Source organism: Arachis hypogaea, chromosome 12 (assembly GCF_003086295.3).
Source record: "Arachis hypogaea cultivar Tifrunner chromosome 12, arahy.Tifrunner.gnm2.J5K5, whole genome shotgun sequence".
Classification (NCBI taxonomy): domain Eukaryota; kingdom Viridiplantae; phylum Streptophyta; class Magnoliopsida; order Fabales; family Fabaceae; genus Arachis; species Arachis hypogaea.
The window spans coordinates 112258252-112281062 of record NC_092047.1 but is presented as its reverse complement, the minus strand read 5'-3'; the positions used below and the strand labels follow the sequence as shown (position 1 = coordinate 112281062).

At 32.0% G+C, this 22811-nt stretch overlaps 4 protein-coding genes across 15 annotated transcripts; 2 read left to right on the top strand and 2 right to left on the bottom strand.

Moving 5' to 3' along the window:
• Positions 1-94: 94 nt before the first annotated feature.
• LOC112728329 (cytochrome P450 704C1-like) lies at positions 95-4434 on the bottom strand. Its single transcript, XM_072209761.1, is given in 8 exon segments — positions 95-356; positions 359-419; positions 961-1164; positions 1486-1812; positions 2371-2661; positions 2897-3112; positions 3962-4209; positions 4373-4434. Coding segments are annotated over 8 exon segments (1509 nt in total). The 5' UTR covers positions 4410-4434; the 3' UTR covers positions 95-231.
• Positions 4435-11452: 7018 nt separating this feature from the next.
• On the top strand, positions 11453-17964 carry LOC112728327 (pentatricopeptide repeat-containing protein At1g02060, chloroplastic). Of its 12 annotated transcripts, XM_072209755.1 has the most exons (9): positions 11528-11925; positions 13069-13344; positions 13461-13664; positions 13748-15817; positions 15980-16091; positions 16251-16334; positions 17084-17175; positions 17263-17529; positions 17705-17964. In XM_072209755.1, exons 3-5 carry the CDS (start codon positions 13561-13563, stop codon positions 15981-15983), a joined length of 2178 nt encoding a protein of 725 aa, XP_072065856.1. In that variant the 5' UTR covers positions 11528-11925; positions 13069-13344; positions 13461-13560; the 3' UTR covers positions 15984-16091; positions 16251-16334; positions 17084-17175; positions 17263-17529; positions 17705-17964. The 12 variants fall into 12 exon arrangements, with proteins under 12 accessions (XP_029146687.1, XP_072065861.1, XP_072065855.1 ...); XM_072209760.1 differs by having other exon boundaries at positions 11525-11925; positions 13138-13344; positions 17267-17964; XM_072209754.1 differs by having other exon boundaries at positions 11525-11925; positions 13138-13344; positions 17263-17964.
• LOC140176873 (protein ROOT HAIR DEFECTIVE 3 homolog 2-like) lies at positions 17086-17936 on the top strand. The gene is made up of 3 exons (XM_072208431.1): positions 17086-17175; positions 17267-17529; positions 17906-17936. The coding sequence occupies exons 1-3, from the start codon at positions 17086-17088 to the stop codon at positions 17934-17936; spliced, it is 384 nt and encodes a 127-aa protein (XP_072064532.1).
• Positions 17965-18021: 57 nt separating the features above from the next.
• LOC112728328 (cytochrome P450 704C1) lies at positions 18022-22343 on the bottom strand. Its single transcript, XM_025778416.3, has 5 exons — positions 21717-22343; positions 20648-20941; positions 20029-20376; positions 19310-19510; positions 18022-18301 (listed from the first exon to the last, which is right to left on the bottom strand). The coding sequence occupies exons 1-5, from the start codon at positions 22227-22229 to the stop codon at positions 18113-18115; spliced, it is 1545 nt and encodes a 514-aa protein (XP_025634201.1). The 5' UTR covers positions 22230-22343; the 3' UTR covers positions 18022-18112.
• Positions 22344-22811: the final 468 nt, after the last annotated feature.

Genomic DNA, 22811 nt, shown 5'->3' with positions numbered 1-22811 from the left:
AACTCTCAAAGGATAATTTTGTATAGTAATTCTTAAATTTTGCAGCTTCAACATATTCCAATTATTTTTTTTAATTCATGAGATACATACTAACTTCTCATATAAACATAACATGTATAATATTAACTTCAAGAAAGATAGGTGTATTTACTATTTACATTCTTGTTATCTATTTCTAATTACATTAAGCTTCTCTATAAAGCTTGGATTGTTCTAAAAACGATATGCTAATTAGTCCCAGTCCCTGTGGAAGGCTTTGACTTCAAGACCACCATCAATATGAAGATTTATCATTGTCTTGTAAGTAACAACTTTCGTTTCATCACTCAATTCAAAGCGGAAACAACCTAACAAACTGCTGAGAATATCTTCATCTGCCTGTATGCAAACTCCTTTCCTAGACAAATCCGAGGACCTGCCTGCAAATAAAAGAAAATTCATTTCGAGTTTTCTGAATTAGCCTCAGGCCTTAATACAAGCTTGCATGCAAGATAATTTTCTTCAGAGATGCTTATAATTTCACTCAATTTTCAGTTAAAAATTTATTGTTTTAAGAGTTTGTAACCAATGCAAGTCAAGTCCTTATAGTTTTAACATTTATGATCAGGTACTTATACTTCATAAATATTTTTCATTTTGGTCCCTCTAGTTTAAAAATTTTACATGATCAAGTCTTATTTTTACATTTGATCATATTATATTTTTTTTTTTTTTTTTTTTTTTTTGATCAAGTCTTATATTGGATGATAAACACTTGATCACAAAATTGTAAACTAGAGATCAAGTTAAAAACGTTTGTACAATATAAAACCTCAATTAGAAATGTTTATACTATAAGAATTTGATTAGAAACTGTTGTACAATATAAGGACTCAATCGGTTACAAACATTTAAACTATAAGGATCCAATTAAAAGTTTAAGAAAATTATAGGTCCTTCAAAGTAATTAAACCAAAATACCTGGAAAGCTGTAAATCTGAAAGGACTATCTGGCTGAAAAATGCCATTATGATCAAGCCATCTTTCTGGTCTAAATTCTTCTGCATCATCACCCCAAATGAATTTCATCCTCCCCATTGCATAAGGTTGATAAGATACCATATCTCCTTTATTTACATTGTATCCATCTGGTAATATATCATCAGCAAAGCAAATCTTTGCATCCTGCAAGTCTTACAATTTTGAGTTAACTCCTGATTTCCTCCCCGACAAAAATTTGATGAAAATGACAAACTTATCTCTTATTATTCTCTTGCTGAACAAGTTCGCACCTCGTCATTCAGAAAAAGTAGACATATTAGTCCTTCCATGCATGCATGAGTTTTATAAGGAATGACTAATATGTCACGTTTTTTCAAATGACGATGGACGAATTCTTCAGAGAAAAGATTTGAGATTTACCCTACAATCTTAAACACTGCAAATCTGTGATGATAACAATCTTGGGATTTAGAAGCAATAGATAAACTTGAAGAATATCCTTACCACTGGAACTGCAGGATAAAGTCTGAGAGTTTCAGTAATTGCTGCATGGAGATAATTCATCTTTTCAAGAGCTTCATCAGTTACATAAGACACAAACTCGGCACCACTGCTAAATGTTTTAGTTTTCGTGTTTGTTACTTCTTTCACTTCTTCTGCAGCTCTTTCTTGCACTTCAGGATACTTACACAGCATGTAAATAAACCATGCAAGTGTTGCAGCTGTTGTGTCTTTTCCAGCTATAACAAAGTTTAGAATTATGTCTCTTAAGTATGTCGAATCATATTTCTCCTGTTGCAGAAACCTTGAGAGTATGTCACCATGTTTGTTCTGCATATTCCATCCAAAGTGAGAAAATGCATAATTCATGTAAGCCTATTTGGGTTATATAAGTTTTTAGTCCTTGTAAAATTTGTGACTTGGTTTAATGTTTGGTTTTGTACCTACAATTAGTTTGTCTGCAGCAAATATTGACATGACAGTTAAAACCAAGGTTGTATTTGGTTGATGTTTTCATTTTCAGTGTTACTGTTTTCAAGATTTTTGAAGGAAAAAGTGAAAATAATAAAATCTTGTTCTCTGTTTTCGCCACCTATTTTCTTTTTTCTTCACAAAATTCTAAAAACAAAAAATACTGAAAATGAAAATGCAAACCAAACACACCCTAAGTATCTCTTGTCTCATCTTGTGGCATAGCATTTAATCTGTCACGTTAACATTTACTAACAGCAAGGACCAAAACAAATATTTAAATTTCATAGGGTTCAAAACTAAATTATTTGAAGGGGGGAAAACAAAATATCACAAACTTTACATAGATTGAAAACTTATTTAAGCTAATATATTTTCTTTTCAATTAGAGACACAACTTGTAACTAGTAAACTTACAGCAGAATCATCCTTTGAAGTCTGCAATTGCTGCATTCTTATGTTAATTAGCTTAAAGACAAAGTCGTTTAAGATTTTGGTATTCTTTCTTAAGACAGCCTCTGATCCAACATTCAGAAATTTCTTTATCTTCCAGAAGACATCGACATACCGGAATAGAGTAAGCATACTTGAAGTTTCAAAAGCATCGGCGAAGTTCTTCCCTTCTTCGCTTGATCCACACATGCTGTCAAGTTCAGTTCCAAATGCAACTTGGAATATTGAATCCAAAGTTGATTTCATGAAAAGGTCCTACATAAGATTTTGGATCAAGTTAACACCAATGACACAAGAAAAGGAAATCATATAATATGTTTTAGAGCATATAGTTTAAATTTTCAATCAGGTTCCAGTATAGGAGATGATTGGAAATTTTTGTACAACATGAAAACTTTATTGCAAACTTTTAAATTATAATGACCTAACTGAAAATAGACTAAAACTATAGGAATCTTAGAGTAATTAAACCAAGAATACGTAAACCTACTTGGATTTCCAATGTCTTGTTTGAAGTTGCAGCTTCAGACACCACATTTGCAACTTTTGCTGCATTCTTTCTGAATACAAAAATGCTGAAATCTCTTAACATCTTGGTGGAGAATTCATGACTTGATATTTTCCTCTGTTCGCGCCATTTCTCGCCATCAACAGTGAAGATTCCATCACCCAGGAAATCCCTTAAATTTTGGTAGTTGTACATTCCCTGCACCAAGATTTTGAGAATAAAAATGAAGACAATATGGCTAACTTAGTTTCATCTTTTTGATAATTGAACTGACTCAAAATAATTACATCACATAACATCTTCTATATGTACCTATTACTATTAATGCTCTTATTAACCTGCTTTTTATTAATCAGAATTCACAGTTTCCAAAATCTATGTACAAGTTTCATCAGTATTCTCCAAAGGACAATATATGAAAAAAATTCCTAAAATTGACAACCATAACAACCACATCACACCATGTCCAGATTTTGAAGGAGAAACATAAATAGAAAGAGATCATTGCTTTTTTTTTTTGGTTGCCCACGGTATCCCCCATCCCGACAGGCCAAGGACTAATCCGTCGCGGATCGGAGCTCTATTTAAGGGTCTGGCGCTGGCCAATGGGTTGCTGCATGCACAAGACATCATTGCTTTGATCATACATGAAGATGATAACAGGAAACTCAGAACCTCCTAACTGATTCAATCTTATAATTAAAATCAGCAAGAAAATAAATATGACTGTTGTCTCACCAGGAATAAAAGTGATGAAGTTTTTTATTATTTATTTATTTTTTATCCTGAATGCAGCTGAGCTAATATCCATCTACATAGTTACTTAAAGGCTTAAAAAAAGGGTCCAAATTGATATGTATGTGAAATAATATTCGCAAAGAATTTCATTTACTTCTAAAAAAATTTGGGCTAAGACCATAACAAAAGTTTTATAAGAACCACAACCATAAATCGTTTATTTAACCTATTTAACCAACCCAGTTTTAATATATCCCAAAAAACTGAAAATCAATGAATATTATTCTAGCATCTGCAAAAAGTTTGTACCTTTCCATAATTTTCAAAATGGGTTTTGAGGATATACTCCACATTGATAGGATCAGAAGTGTAAATCTCATTCCTGAATGGACTCAGCAATCTGTAAGTCTTATGCTTTCCTGCAAGATCAGTCATGTAATGATGCAGCCTATTGAAGTTCATCATTTGGTTGAACACTGTGCCACCAATTGGATGGTACTTCTTCTTCTTTCTATCTCTTCTTCTGAACAGAAATTGTGCCAACAGAAGAACTAAACCTGCAGAAAGAGATGCAAAGACATAAGGATTATGAAGAAAATCCATTTATGATGATGTGTTAGATTCAAGAGAGTTTATAGTTTAGTATAGTTCAGTTGCAAAGGTTGCAAGATGCAACTTCATTTATAGGATCCAAGGAATCAATTGATGGTGCCCTTGGACCTTGGTAACTTTCAGTAGTTGTAGTTGTGTACGACATTTTGCAAGGTATTCTGTCTTTTCTGACCATTAATAGGTTATTAGCCTAGGAATTTCAATTATTTTTCTAATCATTAAAATGAAATATTAAAACTCTTTCTTGAAACACTTCTTATTAAATAAATAACATTGTTTTTTTTTTCTTACTGAAAATAAATAACATTGTTGTACTCCTTATTAATTAGATAAACTCCGACACTTATTTAGTTGTGTTTTTAGATTTTAATTTTAATGTATTAATAATATGAAAAAATTTTACATTATTATAGATGAAAATTATTTAAATTATGAATTTAAAAATTAATTAAAATTCTAATTCCATGTAAAACTTTTACAAGATGTGTATAAAATTAAATTTATTAGTGTATTAATAGACATTAATGTGTTTATTAATATATTTTATTTTTAAAAATATTCTATAAATATTAAAATTAGTTATTAAAATAATTATTATATATTTGTGTATATTTATATATTGTTTGACTTATTTTTTTAATAAAAAATATCAGCTATCAAAATAATTAATAATGTCATAGTAAAATATTCAAAATTTTTAATAACATAACTAAATTTTTAGGATAATTTATACAATTAAATCTATATCAATAGAGTAAATTCGCTTTTTTAATGTAAATCGAATTAATTGGATTTGATTTATTGTATATGTTATATCAATAGTAAATCAAATCTAATTTGATTCTTATGTCATTTTAGAAGGCTATACTTTATATTAATTTTTTCAACATCAAAAGTTCTGGTAATAATTTTTTAGATGCTAATGAGTCAAATAATTATTTTTAATAAATTTTTAGAAATCATTTAATATTTCATTTTACATTCATAAGTTAATAAAAATGTAGATTTCTTGAAATTTTAACTAAAACACAAAAGTTGAATTTCTATTCTTATTCATTTTAATTTTTTTATATTTTATTTGAATCCAAATAAAAAATATTTTTTTATTTACATTTATATTTTAAATTTAATACTTAAAAGTAGTAAATATTAATAATATGTCTCACTACTAAATCAAATCAACTAAATTCGATTTACATGTATATGTTGTAGAAGTAGTAAATTGAATCAAGTTAATTCAATTTACTATTAAAAAAGCGTAAATCAAATTTAGTTGATTCGATTTACATAAATTTACTTTAAAATATGCATGTAAGTAATTTTATTTTAAGATATTTGTGTAATATTAATTCCTATTTGATTTGTTTGTGTAATTTATCCAAATTTTTATAAAACATAATATATATCCCTATACAGCGGTTTATTAGTGTTACTTAAATTGTGAATTTAAAAATTAATTAAAATTATAATTTTTATGTATTTTTTTATAAGGTATGTTTACAAATTATTTTTAATATATTAATAGGTACTAACTACTAACGTATTGACTAATATATTTTATTTTTAACATATTGTATAAATATTAAAATTAACTATTAAATTAATTATTATATATTTATATATTGTTTAATTTATTTTTTCAATAAAAAGAATCGGTTACTAAAATAATTAATAGTGTCATCATAAAATAATCAAACTTTTTAGCAATATAATTAAATTTTTTATAAACAAAAAATATATCCTTATACAGGGGTTTATTAGTGTTCTTTTTGCATATAGATTTTTTTTATGTAATAATAATAATAATAATAATAATAATAATAATAATAATAATAATAATAATAATAATTGAGATACCAAGTACATTATAACGCTAAACCTTTTTTTTATATTTTCTTAGTAAGTTTGATAAGAATAATATTTTTTTTTCTTTGCTTAATAATTAAAAGGCGTTGATCCATAGACATCAAAAAATTTATAAACCGAATTATTAGCCCCAACCAAAGCACTACTTTTCATTAGAGTTTCTTCGGATAATGTTAACGTTCTAGATGTTCTCCAATGTATGCTTTATGCAGTATTTGAAGAAACAGTATAATAAACAACTATATTATACATACATCAAAATTAATCATTAATATAAAATATATATTAAAAATAATTTAAATTAAATTATATATATTTTTATATATAAATATCTTATTAATAATTAATTTTAATATATAAATAATATTTTTTTATAATAAACCAGGTAGCAATAAAGTGTGTAGATATTTTAACAATGGAGATTCCCCACTTAACCTTACATACAGCTCATCTTGGATAATGATCGTGTTTGGATATATGTCCCTTTTATTGAATCCATCTCTTCAGGATTCTACCAAAAATAATGCTATTCTGATCCTTTCTCTAAACAGTTATTTAATCTAATACAAAAATCTAACTCTAAATCATAAATACATATCGTTTATGGCTATTATTTACAGCAAAGTTACCTTGTATATAAACTTAGACTTCAATTAGATGAGCTGTTTCAACAATTCCTTCATTCTTTCTTTCTTTCTTTCTTTTAGATTTTAGTTTCTTTCATACGTTAGCTATCCATCCGACGAACAAATTATTTATAAGAGGTAAAATACTAAATTACTGTCATGTATTTAGGTGTAATCCTATTTTAATTTTAAAATTTAAAATATCTTATTTGAATTTAAAAATTTTTTTATTAGTTTTAATGTAGTTTTACCGTGAGATTAAAGTCAAATAATTAACGAAATATTTTACATGACAGTTGTACAAAAACAAAGTCGATAACTTGAAGAATAAGTACAAGTTCGAAAGACACAAAATTAACTGTGGATGCATCAATACATTTATTTATCATTCTCTTTAATTCTATAGAAAATATTTCATTTAAATTATAAGAAAAATGATAAATAAATGTATTGATGCATCCACAGTTAATTTTGTGTCTCTAGATCTTGTACTCATTTTCCAGATTATTGATCTTGTTTGTCATGTAGGATATTTTGTTAATTATTTAACTTTGACTTCACGATGAAAAAACTAAATAAAATTTTTTTGGATTTAAATAAGATACTTTAAACTTTAACGACCAAAATAAGATTATGCCTAAATATAGCAGACCAATTTAATACTTTATCCTATTTATTAGTTGACATACAATAATTAAATGAAATACAATTTAGTACTTTTTATAATTTATGAAAAAAATTCAAAAATTAATAATTTTAATTTATATTGACTAAGATTTTTAATCAACAACCCAATATTTTTAACTTAATAATTCAACATAACTTTTTTAATCAATATTTTAAATATTATTAATTGTTAGTCAAAAATCATATATTATACTAATTTTGTAGCATTGTTCATAATTAATTTTTATTTTTTTTATAATATTTTTTTTGAGGTCTTTAATTTTCTTAATAAGTAAGATTATAAAATGGGCTAAATAAACTTATCTATCCATCAAAATAAAATGGAGGAGACAATGAAAAATTTGACCAAATTATATCTTCAACAAGTATAACATAGCAATTAAGAGGAGTAAATCCCTAAAACAGTCTTTTAGATTGGGCCGTGCATCAATGTTGCCCCTCAGTTTTAAAATACTCTAAATGCACCTTTCAATTTGAACTCCGTGCGAAATCCTGGTCCTTCCACCCAATTCCGGCATGACTTAGCAGCCAGAGCGCTAAAGTGGCGGTTCCACCTCCACGTAGGCAACCTTAAACGGCTAGCTGATGTGGAATATCATCAAAGAATCCCAAATTAGTCCCTGGTACCAATTATAAACCCTAAAGTTGTTCTTCCTTCTTCCTCTATGAATTAGTTCGTCGTCCAGCTCAAGCTCTTCGGCTTCTACCCTGTGGTTGGTCTGACTGTTGTTCGATTTCGTCCTGTTAGTCTTCTTCTTCGTCCTCTCCCACCATGAGTGACAGTCACGCTTCTGGAAGGTCGAATCACTCATCTGCGACCGGAAACTGGAAAAAGAACAATGTGTGTAGCTGGCGTTCAGCAGTTCCAAAGTGGTGCAGTTGTGGGTGCAGGCCTGTCCTTCGGTGGTAAGGGACGGAGACTCATCCTAATAAGTCGTTCTTCGGGTGTCTGAATTATAATGTGAGTATATTTACTGGCTGAAATTTCAAGTGTTGGTTAGTTGAGGTAGTTGTTTGATAAAGTTGATGCATATTTGCAGACTAGTGGAAAAAATTGGTGTGGGTTATTTATCTGGACAGATTCTGTACAGGATGAGGTGCTGGTGAAGTCTGATGAAGAAGATGAGCATGGTGGGATGAAGATGAACATTGCATGGAAGGTGGACAAACTGGAAGCAGATGTGAGAAATGTAAAAGTGATGGTCCAAGTGCTTGGTTTAGGGGTATTCGTATTATTTGTGTTTGTGTTGATGTTAATGTTGAAGGTTTGATTAGTACAGAACCAGTGTAATCCGTTTTATGAACAATGTAATTGATATTAGATTGATTTTGATATATTGAATGATTGTGTTGTTTGGTGGGTTGTAACTATTTGGTTTTGTTTTTGTAAACAGAACTGAACACCCAATTATGTTATGGATAAGCAACAAATGCGAAAGCTTACATAGGGCATAATTCATAACTGAATGACAATAACACTAGTTCATATAAAAATCTGCAATAATGCAGTGATCACAATAACAAGCAAAAAAATACTGAGCATTATTTCAGCTATATTCCAGCAACTTAGTTAGTATTTAGAAGTTGCAGAGGTGTCTATGAATCACCATGACCAAACAAAAAAGACAAAGATAATTATTTCACAAAACACACAAACTTTCAGAATTTCAACCTAAAGCTATGAACATAATCACTTCTTTCTTGGCGGTTTGAACCCTGGAGTGGGCACAAACTTGAGGAAGTTGGCCAGCCGTGCTGCAGTTGCATCACTAGTCCCTCCATTGGATTTAATGATGCAGAGCCAATTAGAGTATGTGACCTTCTTCTAAGTGGCAGTTTCCCAGGTCTTGTAAGTGTCTTCCTCTTTTGTTCATGCTCCTGCAATGCAGACAGTAATAAAGCCTAGAAAATAAGATGAATGTCAAATAATAAAAATACATTACATGAAGAATTATTGTACAGAATACCTTTTGGGAGTTTTCGGCTTCAGAGTATGAGGGCTGAGACAGATCAATCTCAGCCTGCTGGATATCCACTTCCACAAGAGTGGCAGGATCAGGGGCAGATGCAGTAGTAGTAGCAGACGCTGTTGCAGTTTCAGATCCTGTAGCAGTAGCAGAGGCAGTTGCAGCTTGAGTTGCATTAGAAGTAGTTGTTGTAGCTGCCGCAGAGGCAGTTGCAGTGACATTCTGAGCAGCAGCCTTAGGGTCTTTAGCAGCAGCCTTCTGCAGCTTCAGCAGCTTTCTTCTTCTCACACCCTCTTTTTGTATGACCTTTCTGCAAGCAATACTTACAAGTGAATGGTCGTAGTTGTCTCTTCATAGTGGTAGCTGGATTTGATTTCTTTCTAGACTGACCTCCTTCATCCCCATCCTTCCTCCTCTTGGTTTGGAGCTGTCCCGGTTTTCTCTTAACCAATGGTGCCAATGGTCTATTGTTCTCAGATCTTTCCCATAATTGTTAGCCAGGTAAAGGGTTTATGTGGTGGGAGCAAGTGGCTTTGTACGACTCCATTGTCAGGAGCTTGTGGTAGAAATCCTCTGGCCACTTGTTCACTCTAGCAATAGCAGCACAAGCGTGAACACATGGGATTCCTACAACAACATAAACAACAATAACGATTTGGTGAATAGTTAATTTGGTTCACTAGGCAGACTACTTAAATAATTAATTAACAGTTAAATATATTACCAGTTAGCATCCAAAACTGACAAGTACATAGCTTTTTCCCCAAATTCACTACATGGTGCGTAGGGTGTCCATGTACCTCGAACTCCTCGTATCCGGTGTCTCCAGCCCAGATTGGTTGCCACTGCCTAGATTCCTTCCTTAGCTTCTCCAGTCTGCTCTTGATCACTAGGAGAAGTATCCCCATATGATTATCCAGCTTCACTTTATTTTTGGCCATTGTCCTCATAACGAACATCCTAACCTCTTCAAGCAGTGTGATTATAGGCTTCCTCCTAGCTTCTTAATATTTGCGTTGAATATTTCGCACGCATTGTTACATATTGAGTCTAACTTTGACTTGTGATTGAACTGAGATCATCTCACACATCTCTCTTAGGTATGCATCACTGTTTAACTTCCTCAATCCCTCCCCTATGCTCTTTTTAGGTACAAGCCACCAAACTTCCTTCATTCTGTCATAACCTAGCTCCTATAGTTTCTCAAGTAAAATACATCCAGCATATCCACCTCAACATCACCCAAGCAGTTTCTGTTGTCAGAATAGTAACCAATCTTTCCATCCACACCCTTTTCAAAAGTTCCTCCATGATGAAACATGTCTAGTATTTCATCCATCTGCAAGATACGTAAACAAACAAATTAAACACATGCAACACTAACTTCTGACCATAACTAGACAACCGTATCATTAGAGAAAAGAGCCCTTGTTGGATACATAAAAAAAAACAGAGCAACACAAGCTCCATGCTAACATCGTAAGCACAAAAAACCTAACAACATAGAAATCTCAACAAAACACCAAATGAAGATGAAATCTCCTTCAATCAACACATCACGTGAAGAGCCATCAATGAAACCCAAAAAAAAAATTTTAAATTTCAACTACACACTGTATTTTTAACCTTGTTGATGCTGACGATGATGATACCCTCTGGATCACCAACTTTCTATGATTGGCGTCCTTCCTTCTCCTGCCAATAAACTCAAAAAAGTACTAACCAGAACGTGCCGTAGTGTGACAACATTCTCTGGACGAAAGGGAGAAGAAACGTTTGAAGAGAAGTAGAAGAAAGACTAACGAGTAATCAACTCTTTCCCTAAGCAACGTTTCAATTCCCCTCCATCATAAAACGACACCGTTTTGATTCATCAACCCCTCTAAGCAAAATGACGTCGTTCGGGCAGCTTACGTGGAGGTGAAACCGCCAACTCAACGTTCCGGCTGCTGAGTCATGTCGGAATTGAGTGGAAGGACCAAGATTTTACACAGAGCTTAAATTGAAAGGTACATTTAGAGCATCTCAAAATTAAAGACAACATTGGTGCACAGACCTAATTTGAGGGACCATCGTGGGATTTACTCCAAGTAAGAGAGGTGAGTTTTCAATTTAACCCTGAAATGCTGAAAAGTGAAAACTCAATCCAAATAGTCTCAAGTCTCACCTCTCTACCTCACTCACCGCAGTTCCGCGCTGTCACCGCCGAACACAACTGCAGCCAACGACGGAGGAAGTCACTCGTCGATCCCCTCGCCGGCTCCTCTGCCTCTTCTCCGCGCCGCCAGTGTCTGCTCGCCTCTGCCTTCTCCGTCCGTGTCTCCCGGCTGCCTTGACTCCGCCGTGCCTCGCATGTCTCTGCCTCCGCCTCGTGCCTCGTCTGCCTCATCATTGTGTTGGCTCCTCTGCAGGCTTTGCTCTGCTCCTTTTCGAAGCTCTGCTTCTGCAACGACCCCAAGTTGGAAAACCGTTCCTCTCTCTGTTTTTGACTTTTTGCTTCTGCAGTGTAGTGTTGGTGAGTTTTTTTGTTTTTAGTTATTCTTATTAATTTTTTATCCTGGATTTTTGTTGTTTTAATGTAGCTTGAAGGACCATGGAGGTTGCTCTTATTGATCGTACCTTCAATCATTGCTTTTTCTGTTCTTTTTGTGTCTTCTTGTTTTCTTTGTTTTGTGGCGTCTTGTTTACTAACTCTCATGCAGCGGTGGTGTTTGGTTGGTTGTCTTGTGGTTCTTTTATGATGTCTTTAGTTTGGCTTGTTCTGGTTTTTCGAATGTTCTTGTTTTTTGTATTGGTGCTGTTCCTCACTTCCAATGTTGGATCTATCAAAAAATGTATTGATGCTAATTGTATTTATATGTAAAATTGATTGATTTAATTTTTAATAGGTATAAATAAATTGTATTTGTATTTAAAACTAATTGATTTAATTTGTTGTTTTCTTTGTTCTTGTTCCTTTTTCGAAGCTTGTATACTAAAGTTGGAGAAGCTGAGAGAGATAATAGAACAGACGACATTTTCATTAACACTATAAAATTTGTCTCCTAGCTTGATAATCAAATGATGAAGATTCAATAAAAGGGTCTTTCTTCTGGTGTTGTGTAGCACTCTTTAATTTTTTCAGTAGATTAATCACTTTGCAATTGTTTGATTTGGAGGTCAGTGATAATAAATAAGAGTTTGTTTTAAAAAGAGAGAGAATGGAAAGGTTCTAGCAGTCTTAAGTTTCAACATGAAATTTTCATTTGAGTTATAGTTTTTTAGTGATATTTGTCTTGTTTTTCATTCACGAAGGGTCTTCTATGTTATGTTCTTTGGCCTTTTTGTTTTTCTTTGCTTGTTTAGAACAAAGATGCTAAAAGTGCAAAAAAAGAGTGACTGTAGAAGATATATTGTGGCACATAAACGGATGTTTTCTTTTTCTTGATTAATCTCTGGATAATTGATTATTTAAGCGAGACCAGGTCAACAAGTTTAGCCTGTGATCCACCGATTGAACTTGTAATTCAGTAATCCAGTATTTCGACCGGTTCGGTTCTTATAACTATGATTTTAGGACCTTCAATTTGGTGTTTTCTTTCTGTTTTATTTATTTATCTTTTGGTTGCTGTAATTCGCTTTTCAGATTAAATTGATACATTGCTGCAATTTTTATCAGATCTCATCATTCACGCCCTTACCCAATCGCTCAATCTGAGACTGACTCTCCCTTCCCTCCTCCTTGCAGCCGTCCACACTCAAGGCCTCACCTCTGTTTCTTCTTCCTCTTCTCGTGCTTCCTTATTCCGTTTGTCGTTGCCATCGTCGTCGCAGGTGTCAGCATCCGATTCGTGTTCTTTCCGTCTGCCTCTGCTCATGCTTCTTGAGTCTGGGTTACTGTCTGCCTCTTCATATTCCGGTTCGTTGTTGCCGCCCTCTGCTTTGCCTTGCTCGGGTTGGCTTTCTGCCTCTGCTCCTCTAGGATTTTTATAGTGAAAATATACACGTTAACTAATTTAGTTCATAATTAGTTGGTAATTAATTAAAATATATAATCTTTTATATTGTTAGTGCACTTGTTCAGTGAGTGTGTAAAGAGAGTCTTGTGCGCAAAAGCAATTCAGTGTAGGGAATAAGGTCAATTCACTGCCTTAAAAATCAACCTTCATTCATGGCCTTAAACAGTGGCCCTCAGAGTCTCTCATCACAAGTGTTTACCAAGGAGCGTTTCATTCCAATCTCCAACTTCAGCTCTAACCCCTGTGCTGTTCTCAGGTGCTGTTCCCAAAACAATTTTTTTTTTACTACTTTTGTGTGTCACTGTTTTTGTTCATGTTCTCATAACCTATTTAATTCAGGGAGTTATGGTCTGAGAAGACAGATAATCATACAAGGGTTCAAGAGCTCCACCAAAATGAGAAACCCAGATCAAGGAATTCGTGTAAAAGAGCCAAAGACATGGCTAATCTCATCAATTATAAACCTTGGTCAAATCAGTTGCTGTCTTCATTCACTACCCTTCTTTCCAAAACCAATGTGCTTCAGACTTTATGCCATATCAAGGAACCTTCCAAGGCCTTTCGGTTCTTCAAGTGGGCACATGAAATGGGTTTCCCGCACAGTGCTCAATCCTACTTCATGATGTTGGAAATCCTTGGTCGTCAGAGGAATCTCAATGTTGCTAGGAATTTTCTGTTTTCCATTGAGAAAAAGTCCAATGGGGAAGTCAAGCTTGAGGATAGGTTCTTCAATAGCTTAATTAGAAGTTATGGTGAAGCCGGCCTCTTCAAAGAATCCATTAAGCTTTTTGAGACTATGAAGTCAACTGGTGTATTACCATCTGTGGTCACATTCAACAGTGTTTTGTCTATATTGCTAAGGCGGGGCCGGACCAATATGGCAAGAGCTGTGTACGACGAAATGCTTGGGACATATGGTGTCACTCCAGATGTGTACACATACAATATTTTGATCAGAGGGTTTTGCAAGAATTCCTACATTGAAGAAGGGTTTAGGTTCTTTAAAGAGATGATGAGCTTTGATTGCGATCCGGATGTTGTTACATATAATTCACTCGTTGATGGCTTGTGTAAAGCAGGGAAGGTTAGTATAGCGCATAACTTAGTGAATGGTATGAACAAGAAATGCAAAGATTTGAATTCTGATATTGTGACTTACACAACTTTGATTAGAGGGTATTGTATGAAACAAGAAGTAGATAAAGCATTGTTTATTCTTGAAGAGATGACTAGTAGGGGGCTAAAGCCAAATGTAATTACGTACAATACTCTGATAAAAGGATTATGTGAGGCACAAAAGTTGAACAAGGTAAAGGATATTTTGGGCCAAATGATGGGAGATGGGACTTTCATACCAGATACATATACCTTCAATATATTAATTCATGCACATTGTTCTGCAGGAAACCTCGATGAAGCATTTAAGGTGTTTGAAAACATGAAAAACCTTCAAGTCCCAGCAGATTCAGCCTCGTACAGTGTTCTGATTCGGAGTTTGTGTCAGAGAGGTGACTATGATGCAGCAGAGAAGCTGTTTGATGAATTATATGAGAATGAAACTTTGTTAAGTAATTATGGTTCCAAGCCGATTGCTGCCTCATATAGTCCTATTTTTCAATATTTGTGTGAACATGGGAAAACTAAGAAGGCTGAGAAGGTACTTAGACAGCTAATGAAAAGGGGAACACAAGATCCCCTATCATATAAGACCGTGATTATGGGGCACTGTAAAGAAGGAGCATATGAAAATGGTTATGGGATTTTGGTATGGATGCTAAGAAGAGATTTTGTTCCTGATTTTGAGATATATGATTGTTTGATTGATGGTTTTCTTCTGAAGGATAAGCCTCTTCTTGCAAAGGAGACTCTAGAGAAAATGCTAAAGAGCTCCTATAAACCCAAAACATCTACCTTGCATTCTATATTGGCAAGACTTTTGGAAAAAGGTTGTGTTCATGAGTCTACCTCCCTTATTGTCATGATGCTGGAGAGAAATATTAGACAAAATATAAACCTGTCAACTGAGAATTTACTGCTCCTTTTTGGTTCTGGACTGCGAGATAAAGCATTTCAGATCATTGAGTTGCACTATAAGAATGGATACCGTGTTAAAATAGAAGTGGTTCAATTCCTTTGCCAAAGAGGAAAGCTACCAGAAGCATGCAAGCTGTTGTTGTTTAGTATGGAACATCATAGAAATATTGATATTGACTTGTGTAATTCAGTTATTGCGGGCCTTTGTAAAATTAACAAGGTTTCAGAAGCATTTAATTTATGCTATGAATTAGCGGAGAAAGGTTTACATCAGGAACTGATATGCCTAAATGATCTGATAGCAGCTCTAGAGGCAGGAGGGAGATTAAAGGAAGCTGCATTTATATCGAAGAGAATGCCAAGAGTCGACCTAAAGTGAGTTAAATTCACTTCTTTTTCAGTCTTTTGTTCTCATCTGTTCCATTTTGATCATATATTGATAGCATAATAAGCTTCTGATGCTGCATAGTTATGTCTGTTTCATCTTTAGAATATTTTTGTTTGACACAAACAAAATTGATCTAAAACATTTGACAGATAAGGTGCTAGGGACAGTTATTTGTGGATGGTAGTTTCTGAGTGAATGTAGACCGGAGAAGCTTTTGCGCAGAAGCAGATAAGCCCAGTGTCCAATAGATCCATTGTAATGGCAAGTAACATTATACTTTACGCATTGTTCAGTTTCTTTTTCTTGATTAACCTCCTCATGTTAATTGTTGTAATCAAGCCAAGTTTGTGGCAGATATTAAGTTTTAAAACATATCCAATTTGTTGAAAACTTACTCCATTTCCGCTGTTGTGTTTACAGGTCTTCTAAAGTACATAGTGGTAGGACCTTTTTCTTTGTGAGAAGCCATGTCTGCTGTTTCTGCTGAGAGCCGAAAGGGTTAAGGTGATATTCTCTTCAAGATTGAAGTAGAACAAGATGTACTTATTTCCCATAATTTGGTGAAGTTAACTGGTATTTCAGCAGGAATAAGACCTGTAGACATAAACCTAAGAAAGGACTTAAGATTTAATTGTTTGTAAATATGACTTGTATATAATAGAAAGTAACTACATTGTTTGATCTATATAATTGACCCGTTTGCTAACTAAAGATGAGTTGGTCTTCAAATTGATCAAAATAGAAAATCGAACATTATTGGTTGTTAAGGTTAGTTCAGGTTTAGCTGCTGATTTCAGGGCTTCATGCTCTAGTAGTAGTAGTAGATCCATATTATAATTAAAATTAGTTCAGGTTTAGTTGATCTATATATGAATGCATAGGAATTATGAAACTATTATAAATAAATATAAAGTAATATATTATGAAGTCATTATTGCAAAATGAACTTCATGATGATTGGATGAACATGCATAACAATTTATTTGCTGAAATTTCTGAGCATAACTCAAACAAAAATGTTGCCTTTCCAATGTATAAGCAAGTTAATATATTTTGCTGGAAATGTTGTGAATTCAATTGAGTTTTGACTGATGCTATGGATTGAGGTTGGTTGGAATTGTGAGAACCATAAAAGTGGATATATGTCCAATTTTAGGGGAGGTTATGTCAAATTTTTTTTGAAATAATATAAATGTTGAAGGATTTGTGTTGTATATATGCTGATTAATGTTAATAATATATTCTCTTTGTAGACATGACGACAGGTATTGAGTCAGAGACTATTGAGTCACATGCTTCATCTGTGCATGACACAAAGTTATCAGAAATAACAACTAAATTTGAGGTAATGGTATCATCATTTCAAAGAGATTAGTCATTTGATGATGTTTCATATCTCTGTCAAACACTGAAAGAGAGACTTTTTTTTTAGGCAGAAACAATTGGCCAAGGGCCTGATTGAGCCAGTGGAGTCACTATTTGAAGCAGGTGGAAAAGACACTTGGGTTTCAATAAGGAAGCTTCTTAAACGTGAGACTGAAGCTGCCGTAACAGAACTTTCAGCTTGTATTTCTGGTTTTGAATTGGATGAAGAAACAGTTGAAAGAATGCAACAAAGCTTAAGGGACTATGCAAAACAAATAGTGGCAAATAAAGCAAAAGAAGAGTCAGGAAAGATTCTGATTCGCATGAAGGATAGGTAACAATATTTTCTAAATATAAATCTTGTCAATTCTTTAATCTATGTACCAATCATGTGTCTGTATTGCAATTTGCAAGATTTATTTTATAAATTGATTGATTTTTGGAGTTTGGGAATTGGATAGTAGTAAGGATTGAAACTAGTCATGATGCTTTGCTATGTATTTGTGAAGCCCCTGAATGATATCGGAGTGCCAGGATTTTTCAAGCAAGAGGATGTTATTATCAGTGCCAGAAATTTTCAGGACAAGAAATTAGGATAAATTATTAAAAATAAAACTTGCTCGTTATGTTGGCAGTGAATTCTAACCGGGCAGGATAAGGCCTGTTGTTATTGTCTTTTGCCCCCATTTGTTTTGTTTTTGTTTTTGTAGGATGCCTGAAGATAACATTAATATTTTATGATATATCATATTATATATTGTTGAGGATTCATAGATTTACTACTACTTCAAATCATTGCACAAATGACAAATCATGAACAAATAAATAAACCAGAAAAGACAAATCATCATATATATCATGATTCATGAGTCAACAAAAGATGAGCATTTCCATTCCAACTACTTTACATTGCATAATTACTTTAATGACCTTGGAAGTGCATAGAGAGGGAGACCCTTATCCATTTGAAGAGTAAACATGACCTTATAAGTCACACATTGTGTTTCATTTGCTAGTTTAAACCTGAAGAAGCGTAGAAGAGCCATTACCACTATTTTCATCTGTCTGTAAGAAAACTCCTTTCCTAAGCATATACGTGGTCCACCCTGCAATTACAATCATATATATAAGCAATATTAAATAGTTAGCAAATATTTTTTTTGTCAACATTTGTCTAGGAGTAATTTGTACATATATTTACAAACATTTTACACCTAACAAGCATATAATTTACACTTATATTTTTCAAAATTTTGCACATATAAATCAATATAGTTTGTAACTAAATTTTTCAGAATTTGCACACAAATTAGTAAAATTTATTTGTTAAAGACAATTTAATATTTGTGCTGGTTAAATAATAACCAAAAATACTAAAAATTGTTGGGCTCTAAAAATTTCTCTATGTATATATTAAACCTTAGCTTATATCGAAATGCTTAAGTGTTCAAACTTCAGAGAGCAAATTAAGTCATTAATTATTATATATATGTAAATTATTAGTTCACATCAATGTAAATTTTTTGTTTTTGTTTTGAATTAAATTTTTTAGATCATAAGTAGTTTTTTGTAACATTTTAAAATTTAACTTAAAAATTGGGAATAATATAAAACAAATAAATGACTTGACTTGTTCTTAAAACGCATAATGCTTTCTCAGTAAAATAATAATGTGATTTTAGACTAAGGATATGTGTTTGTGTCAACTTATTTTTATTTTAAAAATAACTTTTTTTTTACAAAAAATGTTATCAGTTTTCACATATTTGGATTATTTGTGAAAATAATAAAATTTCAATAATTTTTTTATTTTTCAAAATAAAAAATAGTAATTTTGGAAGAAAATAATCAAATTTTAACCTTTTTTGTTAATTATATAAAATATTTTTGTGCTAGAAAATCATAATACTCAAAAGATGAACAAGGTAACGTAACCATACTGATCTAATTGTATATCTCTTGAACAAATTAAATTAGTAGGGCCTAGCCAAATTTTTTTATTTTGAATATTCTTATTTATATGATATATATGTAATAGCTAGTACGTGTCTGTATTTAGTGTTATATATATATATTGTTATATTAACTAAATGAAAGGAAAAGATGGTACGAACATGGAAAGCTACGAATTTGAATGGAGATTGAGGTTGAAAAACTCCATGATGGAGCCATCTTTGAGGAAGAAATTCTTCAGCATCTTCACCCCAAATGGAAGACATTCTTCCCATAGAATATGTTAAGTAGTACACTCCATCTCCCTTCTTCACTTTGTATCCATCTGGCAGAATGTCTGCTTCATTTGCTGTTCTTCCATCCTATATTTTTGAAAAATCATTGAATCTTAGAGATATAATCATTTATGGCATCTTTTTTAATTAGTTTAAATTTTTGAAAAAAAGTGACATTATGATATAGTATCAGACTTCTATATCTAAAAATTTAGATTATGATCCTTGATAAATCTTAAAAGATTAAAAAAATTATAAGACAAATAAAAAGAGAAAAGAATGTCTATCTAAAAAAAAATTAAATAGCTTTATTTTTTTTAAAATGAGTAGAGATTAAAGTGGATGAGTAGCAAGTGTGAATAAAGAAGAGATAACTGAAGATAGTTTTGATCAAAATCATAAAAGTTAGTATATATTTATACAAAAATGATATTTGTACATCAATATCAGCCACAAAATCAGTCACCAATATATTTGTGTATAAATATATATATGGTTTAATTTATTTTCAATGTGTATATATTTCAACATATATTTTATACTCATGGCTAATTTTGATTGCTGATTTTGGTATACACATTATAGTCAATACTTATATATTATACCAGAGGGACAGCAGGGTAGAGTCTCAATGTCTCTGTCAATGCAGCATGAAGATAATGCATTTTATCAATGGTATCATCTGTTAAATTGGACACAAACTCATCAATGTTTTCTTCTCCTTCATGGCTACTATAACAAGTGACATTATCTCTCACTTCTTGTGCAATCTTTTCCTGAAGAAGAGGGTTCTTGCAAAGCATGTAGAAGAACCATGTGAGAGTATTTGCACTTGAGTCTTTTCCAGCTAACATAAAGTTCATAATTATATCCCTCAAATACTTATCTGTCATAGTTTTTGGATCCTTCTTGCTCTCCATCAAAAACCTTGACAGTATATCCTCTTTAACATTCTGAAATTAAAAGGGTGTACTAATACTACATTAGATTTTGAATTACTATAGCATTGTTAATCCAACAAATTAAACTCTTACCATTAAAGATAAAATAAATTGTCACTAAAAATATATATTTTTTGTACTATTTGATAGTATAACATAAATCTTCTTGACTATATTTTTGTGCCCTTAAAATTAGAGTGGATAATTACTTACTCACGTGCGTGAACAAGAAAATAATAGTCATCATAGATTTAGAAAAGAGATAAGAAATTGGTCAACTCACAGAAGAAGACTCTTCTTGTTGAACTGTCAATTGTGCTTTTCTGGCCTTAATTATTCCATGGACAAAATCATCCATTAATTTAACCTTTTTCTTAAGGGTAGCTTCACTACCAATGTTAAGGAACCTCTTGATCTTCCAAAATGGATCAACATAGCGCCAATAGATCAATGCATTTGATTCATCAAAGGCCTTCATGAACTCAACTCCTTCTTTGCTTGATTCTTCTAAGCAATTCAATTCTGTTCCAAACCCAACTTCACAAATTGAGTCCAAAGCGGATCTCATTAATAAATCCTACAAAGAAAAAAAAAACATGTTGATGTGATCATAATAAGTCCATACAGTGAAATAAAAATATTTAATAACAAAAATAAATTAGCTAAAAACTTTCAGAATTTACATTATTTAATGTTTATTAATTATTACAATAATTATTAAATATTAAATAAAATAAGTTTTAATTTTTTTTTTCTTAGCATTACCGAAAATAAAATTTTAGCATTTGAAAAAGGAACTTTAATATAGTAAATCCTATTACAGGTTAATTATCCAATTTTAAAGTCACCAAAAAAAAAATTATCCAATTTTAAAACTTTTGTATATGGGGTTTAATATATGGATTTTATTTTATTGGCAACTTTGATATAATAATAGAATATAATAACAAAACAAATAGTGCAACCTTGGGATTATAAATTCACTCGAAAATATCATCACTATATATAAACAAAAAATCAAAATAAGTAATACATAAATTTATATGCTGTATACAACCAAAATCATTTCCAAGAGTAAAAGGACTTGGAGAAGGCTCAAGTTCTTGTTTTCTCTCTTTTTTTTTTCCCTCAGATTTTAATACTTGCTTCATAGTCTGATGTCAAAAACTTCCACAATTTTTATTTTAGCTATTACAAAAAAGTGACAACTTTTTTTATATATAAATTTGGAATTGTTTCCATGAATAACTTAGACGGATTTAATACAAAACATTGATGATAGTATGATACACACAACAAATTAAGCTAATAGAATGATATCACAACTTTATAGTAAAAATCTAACCACTTACTTGCAAATCAAAAGCCACACCTTGATGAGAAAATTCAGATAAAACTCTAACAAACTTAGAAGCATTCCTTCTAAAAACAGAGCAACTAAAGTCCCTAAGAACTCTTGTGGAAAATTCATAGCTAGCAAGCTTCCTTTGTTGCCTCCACTTCTCACCATCAACAGCAAAAATCCCTTCACCAAAAAGATCACTCAAAACATCTTGATTGTACTTCCCTTTTGAGTACTTATCAAACTTTGTTTTCAATATGTGCTCCACGTTTCTCGTGTCCACCGTGTACAATTCGCTCTGATCCGGCGTGAGTAGCCGGAAAGTCGGATTCGTCTTGGCCAGTTCTGTATGGTAGTCATGGAGGTTCTTGAAGTGGAGGAGTTGGTTAAACACTGTGCCTTTGCATGGGGCATAGTTTGAGTTACCTATGGATTTTCCTTTTAACATCATGAAACATAAGCCTAAGAAGAGACATAGAAAAGAAAAGGGTATGAAAGTCAACATGGTGGATAAAACTTCCATTGTTGTGTGTGTGTGATCAAAGGTGAAATGGTTTTGTATATTTCTGTAGGTGAAGGGATTTGAGGTCTATTTATTTGTTGAAAATTAAATGATGAAAACAGCTTAGCCAATAAGACAAATTGCTTCAAAGTAATAATTTTCTTTTTTAGTAGTAAGAATTTAATTTATATATTGTTACATCGGATAAAATATTTTATTCCATCACTCGTTTGTCGTTAATTTCAAAGCCCTACAAATACAAATTATCTAATTAATGGCAATTCAAAACTCTTTTACTTTAATTATATATTGTTGCTTTAACAATCAAACATTTTAAAATTCTATATTATATATAGTCAAGTGATTTGTTTTTATGTACAAAAGAAATGTTTTAAAAAAAATTATTAGTCACCTTTCATGTCTAACAGTGACATTAAACTTTGTCTATTTCTTATTGGTATGTTTGGACTTTGTTTGTAATTAAACAAATGGGTGCAGATACTGATTTGGTGGAAAAAGTAATTTTATAAAGAATATATAGATAGCACAATTCATAATTCATGATTGTTTGTTTAAATTATTATTAGTAGTGGTGGTTAGCTT

Excerpts from the sequence above, each read along its gene's own strand:
- LOC112728327 (XM_029290854.2), top strand. The coding sequence starts at position 13,561 with ATGGCCTTAAACAGTGGCCCTCAGAGTCTCTCATCACAAGTGTTTACC. Across the intron at positions 13,665-13,747 it reads AACCCCTGTGCTGTTCTCAG|GGAGTTATGGTCTGAGAAGA; the intron begins GTGCTGTTCCCA and ends TATTTAATTCAG.
- LOC140176873 (XM_072208431.1), top strand. The coding sequence starts at position 17,086 with ATGACGACAGGTATTGAGTCAGAGACTATTGAGTCACATGCTTCATCT. Across the intron at positions 17,176-17,266 it reads AAATAACAACTAAATTTGAG|AAACAATTGGCCAAGGGCCT; the intron begins GTAATGGTATCA and ends TTTTTTAGGCAG. Across the intron at positions 17,530-17,905 it reads CTGATTCGCATGAAGGATAG|GATGCCTGAAGATAACATTA; the intron begins GTAACAATATTT and ends TTGTTTTTGTAG.
- LOC112728328 (XM_025778416.3), bottom strand. The coding sequence starts at position 22,229 with ATGGAAGTTTTATCCACCATGTTGACTTTCATACCCTTTTCTTTTCTA. Across the intron at positions 19,511-20,028 it reads TCTACCCTGCTGTCCCTCTG|GATGGAAGAACAGCAAATGA; the intron begins GTATAATATATA and ends TCAAAAATATAG. Across the intron at positions 18,302-19,309 it reads TCAAATTCGTAGCTTTCCAT|GGTGGACCACGTATATGCTT; the intron begins GTTCGTACCATC and ends TTGTAATTGCAG.